This window comes from Amphiprion ocellaris, chromosome 12, assembly GCF_022539595.1.
Source record: "Amphiprion ocellaris isolate individual 3 ecotype Okinawa chromosome 12, ASM2253959v1, whole genome shotgun sequence".
Taxonomy (NCBI): Eukaryota; Metazoa; Chordata; class Actinopteri; family Pomacentridae; genus Amphiprion; species Amphiprion ocellaris.
The window spans coordinates 1636767-1652329 of NC_072777.1; the positions used below are offsets into that span (position 1 = coordinate 1636767).

Here is a 15563-nt window from a genome sequence, read left to right on the forward strand (position 1 = left end):
CTGTAGCTCAGTTTCACATGTGAGGTGTTTGGAAAATAGAAAATTAGTTTTCAGGAATTATTTAAAATCCGGAACCAAAATTTGATCGCTGCCGAGAGACGAGCCGCATTTCGTGAACACGCCACGTCCGGTTCGGTTGCGTTTATTGCAGCGATCATGGCGGCGTTTTCTGGTAAGAATTTAGCATTAATTTAATCATTTTAACGTCGTTTTTGTGACTGAATTAAACACTTGGCTTATTTTTAAAGCTACAGCGGTAAACTGAGCCTTTAAATGTGTTTTTTAACCCACAGAAATGGGAGTTATGCCGGAAATCGCGCAGGCTGTGGAGGAGATGGACTGGCTGTGAGTTAAATCTGCTAAATCATGCAGGTTTCTCATCAATAAATGTATTAGATAGCTGTTTTAAACTGATCTATTTCCATAGTTTACCCACTGACATCCAGGCAGAGTCCATCCCTCTGATTCTCGGTGGAGGAGATGTCCTCATGGTAAGATTAGCTCTGTATATTAATGTTATTTCTATTGCATCTTTATTAAAAACAAAGGTTCAAGATGCAGCACAAAGTAAACATTAACATATACGGGATAAAACCAAGCAGACGACATTCTGAATATGTAAAATAACGCAAAGATCACCGTCAACATGCAAGACAAGTGAACCAACAGAAAAAAAAATGTAAATAACAAAGTACAATATGCAAGAAAGCAACTAGAATAACCACAATTAAACCAGTTAAGAGAACATCCTATGATTAAAGAAGTTTTCAGTAATGTTTTAAAATACCTCAGATCACTGATTTAGCAAAAGTCGAGCATATCAGGAGTTAAAAGACCAAAAATGTGGAGAGAGCCAGAAAGAGGCACAAAATTAGAAACTAAACAGCAAAAATTAGACACAAAATGATGCAAACGAGACACAAAATGACATGAAAGAGATAGAAAATGGCAAAAACAAGACACAAAATGACAAAAAGGAGACACAAAATTAACACAAAGAACCCAGACTAGACTAGAATAGAAAAGTGGAAATGATACTGAGCTAATATCACACCTGATAATGAAATATTACACATAAAATAGAATAATCTGCCTGAAAAATGAAATATTGTACATTTGATGTGAAATATGGAACATGTAATCATAAAAGGAGACGTCATAAATCATAAATCTGACTTTACTTTCTGTGTTTCAGGCTGCAGAAACTGGCAGCGGCAAGACGGGAGTAAGAACCTCCAGATAACTAAAATACGTCTGAACTGTGGAGAATCAAACTGTTCCTGACTCGGTTTAGTTTTTCCTCTGCAGGCCTTCAGCATCCCGGTGATCCAGATCGTTTACGAGACCCTGAAGGATCAGCAGGAGGGAAAGAAAGGAAGAACCTCCATCAAGACCGGAGGAGCCAGTGAGAGAAATCTGTCATTTACTTGGTTTTAGCTTCTATGAGTCAAATATCAGCAAAAATGTTGTTTTGTTTCCTGCATACAGGAGTTTTTGGAGGTTTTTATGCAACACTTTTTATGTAATGTTAAGGAAATTAATAATTATGACTGTAACGGATCCTGAAATCAGATGAGGCGTTAAATACATAAATTAATATATTTAAATAGGCAGGCTTTTATTTTGAAATGGAACATTTCAAAGGACTACTTTATACCATTTGTTGTCCACTTTTCCCCAGAAAAATAATGTTTCACTTTGAAAATTTGACTTTTTTAGAAATAAATACCTATTGTGATTAATTTAATAATTACATTCATTTCTATATCCATTCCCTCTTTTTTTCAGGATTTTAGCCATATTTGTTGATTTAATATTGAATTCCATGGTTTCATCCAGCACCAAAGGAGAATCCTCAGTGCTAAAATGATATGAATTGAGAATAAAAACATATATTCTTATTTGTATTAATATGTTTTGTTAATTTAGGTTTCATTTACTTTGCATAACAGACATTTTTGTTGCTCAGATTTCCAGAAAAAATAGCATTTGTGCTGCTGTTTTTCTGTGTTTTGTCTCAGTTTTCAACAACTGGCAGATGAATCCTTACGATCGCAGCACGGCCTTCGGTGAGTTTAAATCAGAACGCTGTCATGTTTTACTGCTCATCCTGTCGAATCTGCATCATAAAAAGCTGTCAGATAAATGCAGTGGAGCAGGAAGTAGAATATTTAAGCAAAAGTACCTCAGAGCTGTACACAAGTGCAGGGTAGATTTCAGTGTGTCTGTGTTTTTATTTCTGTTAATTGTGTCTTCCTGTGTTGCAGCCATCGGTCCTGATGGACTCTGCTGTCAGAGCAGAGAGTTTAAAGAATGGCACGGCTGTAGATCCACCAAAGGAGTCACCAAAGGTCTGGAAGCTGCCAGACTTTAAACCAAAATAAAAGCTAAATATAGTGTCTCTTTGTGGTTGTTTTGTGTCTCTTTTTGATTGTTTTGTGTCTCTTTGTGGTTGTTTTGTGTCTCTTTGTGGTTGTTTTGTGTCTCTTTTTGATTGTTTTGTGTCTCTTTGTGGTTGTTTTGTGTCTCTTTTTGATTGTTTTGTGTCTCTTTTTGATTGTTTTGTGTCTCTTTGTGGTTGTTTTGTGTCTCTTTGTGGTTGTTTTGTGTCTCTTTTTGATTGTTTTGTGTCTCTTTGTGGTTGTTTTGTGTCTCTTTTTGATTGTTTTGTGTCTCTTTGTGGTTGTTTTGTGTCTCTTTTTGATTGTTTTGTGTCTCTTTGTGGTTGTTTTGTGTCTCTTTTTGATTGTTTTGTGTCTCTGTGGTTGTTTTGTGTCTCTTTGTGGTTGTTTTACGTCTCTTTTGATTGTTTTGTGTCTCTTTGTGGTTGTTTTGTGTCTCTTTGATTGTTTTGTGTCTCTTTGTGGTTGTTTTGTGTCTCTTTGTGGTTGTTTTGTGTCTCTTTTTGATTGTTTTGTGTCTCTTTGTGGTTGTTTTGTGTCTCTTTGATTGTTTTGTGTCTCTTTTTGATTGTTTTGTGTCTCTTTGTGGTTGTTTTGTGTCTCTTTTTGATTGTTTTGTGTCTCTGTGGTTGTTTTGTGTCTCTTTGTGGTTGTTTTACGTCTCTTTTGATTGTTTTGTGTCTCTTTGTGGTTGTTTTGTGTCTCTTTTTGATTGTTTTGTGTCTCTTTGTGGTTATTTTGTGTCTCTTTTTGATTGTTTTGTGTCTCTTTGTGGTTGTTTTGTGTCTCTTTTTGATTGTTTTGTGTCTCTGTGGTTGTTTTGTGTCTCTTTGTGGTTGTTTTACGTCTCTTTTGATTGTTTTGTGTCTCTTTTTGATTGTTTTGTGTCTCTTTGTGGTTGTTTTGTGTCTCTTTGTGGTTGTTTTGTGTCTCTTTTTGATTGTTTTGTGTCTCTTTGTGGTTGTTTTGTGTCTCTTTTTGATTGTTTTGTGTCTCTTTGTGGTTGTTTTGTGTCTCTTTTTGATTGTTTTGTGTCTCTGTGGTTGTTTTGTGTCTCTTTGTGGTTGTTTTACGTCTCTTTTGATTGTTTTGTGTCTCTTTTTGATTGTTTTGTGTCTCTTTTTGATTGTTTTGTGTCTCTTTGTGGTTGTTTTGTGTCTCTTTGTGGTTGTTTTGTGTCTCTTTTTGATTGTTTTGTGTCTCTTTGTGGTTGTTTTGTGTCTCTTTTTGATTGTTTTGTGTCTCTTTGTGGTTGTTTTGTGTCTCTTTTTGATTGTTTTGTGTCTCTGTGGTTGTTTTGTGTCACTTTGTGGTTGTTTTACGTCTCTTTTGATTGTTTTGTGTCTCTTTGTGGTTGTTTTGTGTCTCTTTTTGATTGTTTTGTGTCTCTTTGTGGTTGTTTTGTGTCTCTTTGTGGTTGTTTTGTGTCTCTTTTTGATTGTTTTGTGTCTCTTTGTGGTTGTTTTGTGTCTCTTTGATTGTTTTGTGTCTCTTTTTGATTGTTTTGTGTCTCTTTGTGGTTGTTTTGTGTCTCTTTTTGATTGTTTTGTGTCTCTTTGTGGTTGTTTTGTGTCTCTTTTTGATTGTTTTGTGTCTCTTTGTGGTTGTTTTGTGTCTCTTTGTGGTTGTTTTGTGTCTCTTTTTGATTGTTTTGTGTCTCTTTGTGGTTATTTTGTGTCTCTTTTTGATTGTTTTGTGTCTCTTTGTGGTTGTTTTGTGTCTCTTTTTGATTGTTTTGTGTCTCTGTGATTGTTTTGTGTCTCTTTGTGGTTGTTTTACGTCTCTTTTGATTGTTTTGTGTCTCTTTGATTGTTTTGTGTCTCTTTGTGGTTGTTTTGTGTCTCTTTGTGGTTGTTTTGTGTCTCTTTTTGATTGTTTTGTGTCTCTTTGTGGTTGTTTTGTGTCTCTTTTTGATTGTTTTGTGTCTCTTTGTGGTTGTTTTGTGTCTCTTTTTGATTGTTTTGTGTCTCTGTGGTTGTTTTGTGTCTCTTTGTGGTTGTTTTACGTCTCTTTTGATTGTTTTGTGTCTCTTTTTGATTGTTTTGTGTCTCTGTGGTTGTTTTGTGTCTCTTTGTGGTTGTTTTGTGTCTCTTTTTGATTGTTTTGTGTCTCTTTGTGGTTGTTTTGTGTCTCTTTTTGATTGTTTTGTGTCTCTTTGTGGTTGTTTTGCGTCTCTTTTTGATTGTTTTGTGTCTCTTTGTGGTTGTTTTGCGTCTCTTTTTGATTGTTTTGTGTCTCTTTGTGGTTGTTTTGCGTCTCTTTTTGATTGTTTTGTGTCTCTTTGTGGTTGTTTTGTGTCTCTTTGTGGTTGTTTTGTGTCTCTTTTTGATTGTTTTGTGTCTCTTTGTGGTTGTTTTGTGTCTCTTTTTGATTGTTTTGTGTCTCTTTGTGGTTGTTTTGTGTCTCTTTGTGGTTGTTTTGTGTCTCTTTTTGATTGTTTTGTGTCTCTTTGTGGTTGTTTTGTGTCTCTTTTTGATTGTTTTGTGTCTCTTTGTGGTTGTTTTGTGTCTCTTTTTGATTGTTTTGTGTCTCTTTGTGGTTGTTTTGTGTCTCTTTTTGATTGTTTTGTGTCTCTGTGGTTGTTTTGTGTCTCTTTGTGGTTGTTTTACGTCTCTTTTGATTGTTTTGTGTCTCTTTGTGGTTGTTTTGTGTCTCTTTTTGATTGTTTTGTGTCTCTTTGTGGTTGTTTTGTGTCTCTTTGTGGTTGTTTTGTGTCTCTTTTTGATTGTTTTGTGTCTCTTTGTGGTTGTTTTGTGTCTCTTTGATTGTTTTGTGTCTCTTTGTGGTTGTTTTGTGTCTCTTTGATTGTTTTGTGTCTCTTTGTGGTTGTTTTGTGTCTCTTTTTGATTGTTTTGTGTCTCTTTGTGGTTGTTTTGTGTCTCTTTTTGATTGTTTTGTGTCTGTGGTTGTTTTGTGTCTCTTTGTGGTTGTTTTACGTCTCTTTTGATTGTTTTGTGTCTCTTTTTGATTGTTTTGTGTCTCTTTGTGGTTGTTTTGTGTCTCTTTTTGATTGTTTTGTGTCTCTTTGTGGTTGTTTTGTGTCTCTTTTTGATTGTTTTGTGTCTCTTTGTGGTTGTTTTGCGTCTCTTTTTGATTGTTTTGTGTCTCTTTGTGGTTGTTTTGCGTCTCTTTTTGATTGTTTTGTGTCTCTTTGTGGTTGTTTTGTGTCTCTTTGTGGTTGTTTTGTGTCTCTTTTTGATTGTTTTGTGTCTCTTTGTGGTTGTTTTGTGTCTCTTTTTGATTGTTTTGTGTCTCTTTGTGATCGTTTTGTGTCTCTTTGTGGTTTTTTAGGGTTAACTACGCTCTCAAACTTTAAACGAGACCATTTTGAGCAAAAATGAAAGTATGATTTCCTGTTTTCATCCAGGGAAGTATTACTACGAGGTGACGTGCAGTGATCAGGGTCTGTGTCGGGTCGGCTGGTCCACCAGTCAGGCTGCTCTGGATTTAGGTGAGAATGAAACCAGATAAAACTAAACTTTTTTTCCCCACAAAATGACTTAAACTGATTAATCTGATTATTTGCTGCAGCTCAGATGTAAATATTCTGATGAAATGTTCATTTGTACTTTTCTTCTCCTTTCAGGAACCGATAAATATGGTTTTGGTTTTGGTGGAACTGGAAAGAAATCCAACAACAAGCAGTTTGACAGCTATGGAGAGGTAAAAATAAAGAGATTATTATGATATTTAGATGCAAGAACAGCTGTGAGGAGGATTTAAAGACATAAACTCTGTTTTATGTTTGCAGGAGTTCACGATGCACGACACCATCGGCTGCTACCTGGATATGGACAAGGGACAGATTTACTTCTCTAAAAATGGTGATGATCCTCAGTGTTTGCATTTTAATGATTGTGAAGATGTGACATGTTGATTTAGCTGAAAATGGGACAGTTACTGACACTTTCTTTGACATAAACGGGACTCAGAATGGCAAAAAAAGACAGAAAACAACACGAATGAGACTCAAAATGACGAGCAATAGCAAAAACTAGACTCAAAATGATAGAAAATGACACAAACAAGACACAACATGACAAAAGAAGACAGAAAATGAGAAAAACGAGACACAAAATGAATAAAAATAAAATGAGACACAAATGACAAAAACAAGAAACAAAATGACAGAAAATGAGACAAATGAGACACAAAATGACAAAAGAAGACAGAAAATGTCAAAAATGAGACACAAAATGACAGAAAAAAACAAACGAGACACAAAATGACAGAAAATGACACAAACGAGACACAAAATGACCACAAAATTTAAAAAAGTGTCCCAAAGAGACACAAAATGACGCTAATGATGTTGTTATTTACATTTTCTCTTCTCTTTCTGTCTTTTTTCTCCAGGAAACGACCTCGGTTTGGCCTTCGATGTTCCTCAGAATCTGAAGAATCAGGCTTTCTTCGCCTCCTGTGTGCTGAAGGTTCCTCCACAGAACACGTCATAAAAACACCAACAGCTGGTCTAAAGTGATAAAATATACACTACTGATCTGTTCTGTCTCCCAGAACGCAGAGCTGAAGTTTAACTTTGGAGGAGAAGACTTCAAACATCCTCCTAAGACCGGATTCATTGCTCTGGATCAGGCAGCCGACGGCCACACGGTCAAATCAGCTCAGACCGGTGAGTGGATGCAGCGCTGCACAAACGAGACACAAAATGACGAATAAAGGACAAGAAATGGCAAAAAAAAACAAGGCAAAAAACGACACTAATGAGACACAAAATGAAAAATGACACAAAAGAGACAAAATGGCAAAAACAAGACATAAAATGATGAACAGGCCACAAAATGACACAAACAAGGTAAAAAAAAAAAAAGACACAAACGAGACACAAGATGATGAAAAAAAGACAAAGTGGCAAAAACAGCTCATAAAATCCTACAAAAATGACACAACTGAGGCACAAAATTACAAAAAGGAGACACATCTTCACCTGGAAAAAGAACATTGAAAACCTCCTGGATTTGAGAGGATTAAAACTATTTTTTTCTGACAGGTTTGTTTATATTTCTGGCTGATTAAAGCGTCTGTTTGTGTTGTTATTTGTGTATCTTCTTCTTCTTGCTGCTCTGTGTGTGTTCAGGCAGCGCTAAAGTGAGTCAGGTCAAAGCTTCCTCCAACGCCCCCAAAGCTCTGATCATCGAACCGTCCAAAGAACTGGCCGAACAGACGCTCAACAACGTGACGCAGTTCAAGAAGTACGTGGACGACCCCAAACTCAGGTCTGTAGAGGATGAAGCTGCACGTACTTCCTGTTTTCTACCAGCAGAGGACGCTATTGACTCAGTAATAAAACGCTTTTCTTCAGAGAGCTGCTGGTGATCGGAGGAGTCGCTGCTAAAGACCAGCTGGCAGCTCTGGACCAGGGGGTAGGAGACGCTTAAATCACTTAAAATCTGTTAAAATCAGCTTGAATCAGTTTAAACCAGTTTAAAAATCATTTTGAATAATTTTAAATCAGTTTAAATCTGTTTCAAAATCATTTTAAATAAGTTTGTCAGTTTAAAAATCAGTTTAAATCTGCTTCAAAATCATTTTTGAAATATTTTAAATCAGTTTAAGTCAGTTTAAAAATCACTTTGAAAAATTGTAAATAATTTTGATTAATTTTATATCAGTTTAAAAATCTGTTTAAATCCGTTAAAATCAGCTTAAATCAGTTTAAACCAGTTTAAGAATCCATTTTAATAATTTTAAATAATTTTAAATCAGTTTCAAAATCATTTTAAATAAGTTTAAATCAGTTTTAAAATCATTTTACATCAGTTTAAATAATTTTGATTAATTTTAAATCGGTTAAAAATCTGTTTAAATCAGTTTAAAAATCATTTTGAATAATTTTAAATAAGTATGTCAGTTTAAAAATCATGTTAAATCAGTTTAAAAGGCATTTTAAAGTCAGTTTAAAATAGTTTAAATCAGTTTAAAAATCAGTTTAAATCATTTTAAATCATTTTAACTCAATCTAAATCAGTTTAAATCAATCTAAAAATCCTTTTAGATCAGTTCACTTAATTTTATATCAGTTTTAAATGATTTTAAAACAGTTTGGATTAGTTTAACTCATTTTAAAAGAGTTTAAACCAGTGTAAATCAGCGTAAACAGACTAGTCTTCAGTTCTTCTGTGTCTCCTGTCTCCAGGTGGACATCGTGGTGGGAACTCCCGGCCGGTTGGACGACCTCATCTCCACGGGGAAACTCAGTCTGTCCCAAGTCCGCTTCCTGGTTCTGGATGAGTGTGTACGTGCAGCACGTTTTTCACAGTAAAAGCATCAGACTGAGTGTTTCTGACCGTTTTGTGTGTCTGTTGTGTGTCCAGGACGGCCTCCTGTCTGCAGGTTACACCGACTTCATCAACAGGATCCACAACCAGATTCCTCAGGTCACCTCTGACGGGAAAAGACTGCAGGTAAGACTTCAGGAACACCTGGAAAACCTAGAAAAGTAGAAATAATTTACCTTTAGCTGCAGTCTGCTCTGCTCCTAGAGCTCCTGCAACACTTTAACTGTCCATGAGCTGTAAATATGTGAAGCTCCAGCTGAGTTTTTTACTCTTTTTGTGGTTGTTTTCTGTCTTTTTTTCTTTATTTGATGTCTTTTTTGTCTTTTTGAGGCTGTTTTCTGGCATTTTTGCACGTCTTTGTGTCACTTTCAGGTCATTTTGTGCATATTTGTAGGTTGTTTTGTGCCTCTTTATGTTCATTTTCTGTCATTTTTTGTTTCTTCCTAGTGGTTTGTGGCTCTTTTCTGCTTCTCTGGTCTCTTTTATGTCTATTTGTGATTGTTTTGTGTCTCTGTGTGGTAGTTTGTGTTTTTTTTCTGTCTCTGAGGTCTTTTTTGTGATTGTTTTGTGCCTTTATCTGGTCTGTTGTGTCCCTTTGTGGTGTTTTTTTTTGTCTTTTTGTGGTTGTTTTGTGCCTCTGTGTTCATTTTCTATCTTTTTTTGGTTTCTCCGTGGTCATTTGTGGTTCTTTCCTGCTTCTTTGGTCTCTTTGATGTCTTTTTCTGGTTGTTTTGTGTCTTTTTGTGGTAGTTTGTGGTTCTTTTGTGTCTTTGATGTCTTTTTCTCGTTGTTTTGTGTCTTTTTGTAGTCTTTTGTGTCTGTTTGCAGTTTTTTTGTGTCTGTTCATGGTAGTTTGTGGTTGTTTTGTGTCCGATGGGTTTCTGTGGTTGTTTTGTGCATTTCTGTGTTCTGTTGTGTCACTTTCAGGTCATTTGTGCCTTTTTGTAGGTTGTTTTTTGTGTCTTTGTGGTTGTTTGTGTTTTCTTGTGGTCATCTTGTGTTCATTTACAATCATTTTCTGTCTCTATGTACTGATTTTGTTTCTCTTCTTGGTGTCTTTGTGCTTGTTTGTGTCTCGTCCGTCCTGTTTTTATTCTCATTGTTTCGATCTGGAACAGGTGCACAATGCATTTCACGGTGCGTTATACTATGTATAATTGTTTCTGTGATAACTAAAGATCTTGAATCCTGAATCTTGACCGTCTTTCTTCCAGGTGATCGTCTGCTCGGCCACGCTGCACTCGTTCGACGTGAAGAAGTTGTCCGAGCGCATCATGCACTTCCCCACCTGGGTGGACCTGAAGGGGGAGGACTCAGTTCCAGAGACGGTCCATCATGTGGTGGTTCCCGTTAATCCCAAGAACGACCGGCTGTGGGAGCGGCTGGGAAAGAACCACATCAGGGTGAGTCCTCAGAAGAAACCTGGTAGTTCAGACCCACAATCCTCTGTTGATACGACTTATAGAAGTCACAAGAAGCTCAGAATCAGAACAGCTCGCTGTAAACCGCAGCCTGCAACAGATTTAGGAGCAAAAATGACAAAGATTAACAACTGTGGCCTTCTGTTTACAGCTAAAGCTTAAGAAGTCTGGAATTATGAACATAGTGAAGTGTATATTTCATGCTGGAACACCTGATAATGATGCGAAAATAGTTTTGTTCTTCGTCATTTTGTTCGTTTTATCTTCTTGTGGTCGTTTTTCATCACCTTTATGTCGTTTTGTGTCTCGTTTGTGTCATTTTAAATGTCTCTCTGGAACAGTTTCATCACTTTGTTGTCGTTTTATTTCTCATTTTTCTTGTTATGTGCTGTTTTGATTCTCATTTCTTGTCATTTTGTGTCTCGTTTGTGTCGTTTTCTGTCTTTTTTGTCATTTTGTGTTTCGTTTTTGTCATTTTATTTCATTTGTGTTCTCTGTATTTTTTGTCAGTTTGTGTCTCGTTTTTATTATTTTGTGTCTCATTTTTATCATTGTCTTTTTTAACATTTTGTGTCTTGTTTTTATCATTTTGTCTCATTTGTGTTGTTTTCTGTGTTTTTTATCATTTTTTTCTCATTTGTGTTGTTTTCTGTATTATCATTTTGTGTCTCGTTTGTGTTGTTCTATGTCCTGCTTTTGTCATTTCTTTGTTTTTGTCATTTCATGTCTGTGATAGTTTTGTGTCTCTTTCTGGTCATTTTCTCTCGTCATACTGTAGATATTTAACTATTTCCATGTTTCCAGCAAAGTATATCCACACTCCATGCAACAACATGTAGTTTGTGAGGACAGCTGCATGATGTAAATAAAGGAAAAACAAAAGATCACACGATACGTGAAGGAAAATGAGCATTTTTATCTTTTCTCATGTCTTTTCTGAGCTGCACTGACAGTTTTCTTCTCTGAGCAGACTGATGAAGTTCATGCCAAAGACAACACCAGACCAGGAGGAAACTCTGCAGGTATCAGCACATTTACGTCTTTTTACTTTCATCGCCTTGTTATAAAGCGTCATTGCTTCGGGGTTTCAATTAGCGACAGTAACTGAGTGTGTTCACTGCAGAAATGTGGTCGGAGGCCGTGAAGGTGCTGAAGGGCGAATACACTGTTAGAGCCATTAAAGAGCACAAGATGGACCAAGCCATCGTCTTCTGTCGCACCAAGATCGACTGCGATAACATGGAGCAGTACTTCATCCAGCAGGGAGGAGGTCAGTGACGTTTACATTTTTATTTATTACCCGCTACAGCTGGAAAAGTTTAAATCACAAACACAAATAAATACAAGAACATGACATCCTCAGTGGCTTTTATTTCACACCATCCTTACTGTAGAGCACGTTGGTAGCAGCATCATGGTGTGAAGCACGGTGGTGGCAGCATCATGGTGTGAAGCATGGTGGTGGCAGCATCATGATGTGAAGTATGGTGGTGGCAGCATCATGATGTGAAGCATGGTGGTGGCAGCATCATGATGTGAAGCATGGTGGTGGCAGCATCATGATGTGAAGCATGGTGGTGGCAGCATCATGATGTGAAGCATGGTGGAGGCAGCATCATGATGGATATGAAGCACGGTGGTGGCAGCATCATGATGTGGTGATGTTTCTCAACATGAGGTCCTAGAAGGCTTGTGAATTGTCTAATAGAAAGGTATGCTGAGGTAAGCTACACAAATCTAATTTTATTAATTGATAAATGAAATGTTTTCTCCAGGTCCAGACAGTAAAGGCCACCAGCTCTCCTGTGTTTGTCTCCACGGTGACCGGAAGCCCAATGAGAGGAAGAATAACTTGGAGCGCTTCAAGGTAGAAAAATCAAACATATATAAATTGGCTGATTCTGTTGGACGACCTTCTGATCGATCGACTTTATTTTTAGAGGAAGGAAGTGAGACTGTTGATCTGCACAGACGTCGCTGCACGAGGAATCGACATCCGCGGAGTTCCGTACGGTAAGAGGAGGAAGCACGACTTTTTAAATAGTTATTTGATTTTAAATCATCACATTTTCAGAATAAGTTCTGCTCAACCATCTCTGATTTGCCTGTCTGATAGACTATGGATATTTATAAAGATATCTGTGAGATTTTGGCTTAATGTGAGAAATACTTTACAGGAAAAAATCCTGTCAACCCACTTCCAGCAGGTTTTTCTCACACTGAAATCTGAGACTGTTTGAACAACAGTATCTCAGGAACTATAAAGCATGGTGGTGGTAGCATCATAAAAACCTGTTGAAAGTTGGTCGACAGCTAAGTTTTGATCTCGTATTCACTTTATGAAGCTAAAATTTCACGGCTAACATTTTAAACATCCAGAGTTTCTGATAAAAAGTTCGAAGAACACGGCAGATGTTTGTCGTTTCTCCTCCAGTGATCAACGTCACGCTGCCTGATGAGAAGCAGAACTACGTCCATCGTATCGGCAGAGTCGGACGAGCCGAGAGGTTTGAATTGAGATTTAAATTAAATCCTCCAATTCTTCAAATAAATTATATAAGCCTGAACTTTCTACGTCCGTTTTCATCTTCTGTCTTCCAGGATGGGTCTGGCCATCTCCTTGGTAGCGATGGAAAAGGAGAAGGTACGGAGGATTCTGGATTTTTATGTTTTAAAATAAGTTGTATTGGTTTTTTTTTTGGACTGGTTTTATAGAAGTGTTTTTCTCTTTGTAGGTTTGGTACCACGTTTGTGCGAATCGAGGTCGCGGCTGCTACAACACCCGCCTGAAGGAGGACGGAGGCTGCACCATCTGGTACAACGAGAAGGAGGTGAGCAACAACTACCAGATTCTGGAGGTTTTAAAAGCAGAAGATGCATCATTCCAGAACTGGAGGATGTCTGGGCTTCAAAATTTTTGACAAGACACGAAACGACAAAAACGAGACACAAAATAATAAAAACAAGACACAAAATGACAACGAGACACAAATGAGAAAAACAAGACAAAATGACAAAAATGACACACAAAATGACAAAAATGACACACAAAACGAGACACAAAATGAGAAAAAAAACAAAAACGAGACATGAGAAAAACGAGACACAAAATGAAAAAAATTAAACGTGAATAATGAGGCAACATGAGAAAAACGAGAAAAAACTACAAAACGAGACACAACAAGCGAGACACAAAATGAAAAAAATGAGACAAAGTGAGAGAAATGAGACACAAATGACAATAATGAGACACGAAATGACAAAAATGAGACGCAAAATGAGAAAAATGAGGGGAAAAAAACAAGACACAAAACTACAAAACGAGACATGAGAAAAAACTACGAAACAAGACAAGATGATAAAAACGAGACACAAAATGAGACGAAAAATGAGACACAAAATGAGAAAAATAAAACAAAAACGAGGTACAAAATGAGAAAAATGAGACAGAAACGAGACATTTTTTGTCTGTCGCAGTTTTGTGGCTCTGTAGTTGTTTTTAATAATGTGTTATTTTTGTGTTTATTTTCTCACAGTTTGCATTTGTTTCTGTTTATGTTGCGTCTTTTTTGGTCAGTTTCTGGTCATTTTGTGTGTGTTTGTGGGCGTTTTGTGTCTTTGTGGTTGTTTTGTGCGTCTTTGGTTGTTTTGTGGTCGTTTTGTGCGTCTTTGTGGTCGTTTTGTGTGTCTTTGTGGTCGTTGTACATGTCTTGGATGCTACAGACCCACTTTCATCCCTGTCATGAAGTAATTCTTGTCTCCGCTGATCTCAGCTGCTGTCGGACATCGAGGAGCATCTGAAGTGTACGATCACACAGTGTGAACCTGATATTAAAGTTCCTGTAGACGAGTTCGATGGGAAGGTGACGTACGGACAGCGCAGAGCTTTAGGAGGTGAGACGACCAACGATGGAAATCATTAAATCTATCTATCTATTAGATTTATTTCTTTAATGTTTATTCTACCCATCACACCTGTTCTTCTTCACCAGGTGGGAACTACAAAGGCCACGTGGACGTTTTAGCCCCGACGGTTCAGGAGCTGGCCAACCTGGAGAGAGAAGCCCAGACGTCCTTCCTCCACCTGGGATACCTGCCCAACCAGCTGTTCAGAGCCTTCTGACACACCTGAGCCTCAACGCAACACGACAGACTGCAGACACAAGAAAAATATACAAAGAAAAGTCAACATTTCTCCTGATTTCTTTTTGAATGTGGGTCAGCTGACGGTGAATCATTTGAGTTTCCTCTTTAAAGTCCGAACTGAACCGAAAACATTTCAGAACATTACTCCAGATCCTAATTTATTGGATTCTGTGTTTCATTTCCTGGTTGTTGAACCTGAAATAAATATTTAAGTTTATCTGTAGAGAACAAAGCGGATGAATTAAAGTGATTCAATGTTTTCTTTTCTGAAATAAACTGTTGGAGTCTGCTCAGTCTGGATTTATTTCTGATTTTAAACCATAAGAGAGAAATTTATCAGCAGTAAATTAGTTTTTTATATTAGTTATAAATTCAGTTTGTACACGTGGACAAAATTGTTGGTACCCCTCGGTTAATGAAAGAAAAACCCACAATGGTCACAGAAATCATTTGAATCTGACAAAAGTAATAATAAATAAAAATTCTATGAAAATTAACCAATGAAAATCAGACATTTCTTTTGAACTGCGGTTTAGCAGAATTATTTTAAAAAATAAACTCATGAAACAGGCCTGGACAAAAATGATGGTTCCCTTAACTTAATATTTTGTTGTACAACCTTTTGAGGCAATCACTGCAATGAAACCATTTGTGTAACTGTCAGTGAGACTTCTGCACCTCTCAGCAGGTATTCTGGTCCACTCCTCATCAGCAGACTGCTCCAGTTGTCTCAGGTTTGAAGGTTCCTTCTCCAGACGCCATGTTTCAGCTCCTTCCACAGATGTTCAATAGGATTTAGATCAGGGCTCATAGAGGCCACTTCAGAATAGTCCAATGTTTTCCTCTTAGCCATTCTTGGCTGTTTTTAGCTCTGTGTTTTGGCTCATTATCCTGTTGCAAGACCCAACGACGGATGGTGTGATCTGACACTGATGTAGCTTCACCTTGGAGTTCACCTTTAATGTCTTTAGAGCTTGTTCTGGGCTCTTTTGTTACCATTCATATTATCCGTCTCTTCCATTTGTCATCAGTTTTCCTCCCGTGGTCACATCCAGGGAGGTTGGCTACAGTCCCATGGATCTTAAATTTCTGAATAATATGTACAACTGTAGTCACAGGAACATCAAGCTGCTTGGAGATGGTCTTCTAGCCTTTACCTTTAACATGCTGGTCTATAATTTTCTTTCTAATCTCCTGAGACAACTCTGTCCTTGGCTTCCTCTGGTCCATGTTTAGTGTGGTACACACCATGTCACCAAACAGCACAGTGACTACTGTAACCCTATAAATAGGCC

General features: G+C 37.2%; 1 protein-coding gene across 1 annotated transcript; it reads left to right on the forward strand.

Moving 5' to 3' along the window:
- Positions 1-84: 84 nt before the first annotated feature.
- On the forward strand, positions 85-14557 carry ddx1 (DEAD (Asp-Glu-Ala-Asp) box helicase 1). The gene is made up of 26 exons (XM_055016137.1): positions 85-172; positions 294-345; positions 428-491; positions 1196-1225; positions 1309-1405; positions 2022-2069; positions 2268-2351; positions 5770-5853; positions 5989-6065; positions 6154-6226; positions 6759-6835; positions 6921-7035; positions 7501-7639; positions 7726-7786; positions 8560-8658; positions 8738-8827; positions 9916-10104; positions 11093-11144; positions 11246-11392; positions 11898-11989; positions 12063-12135; positions 12557-12629; positions 12724-12766; positions 12858-12953; positions 13896-14016; positions 14115-14557. The coding sequence occupies exons 1-26, from the start codon at positions 157-159 to the stop codon at positions 14243-14245; spliced, it is 2223 nt and encodes a 740-aa protein (XP_054872112.1). The 5' UTR covers positions 85-156; the 3' UTR covers positions 14246-14557.
- Positions 14558-15563: the final 1006 nt, after the last annotated feature.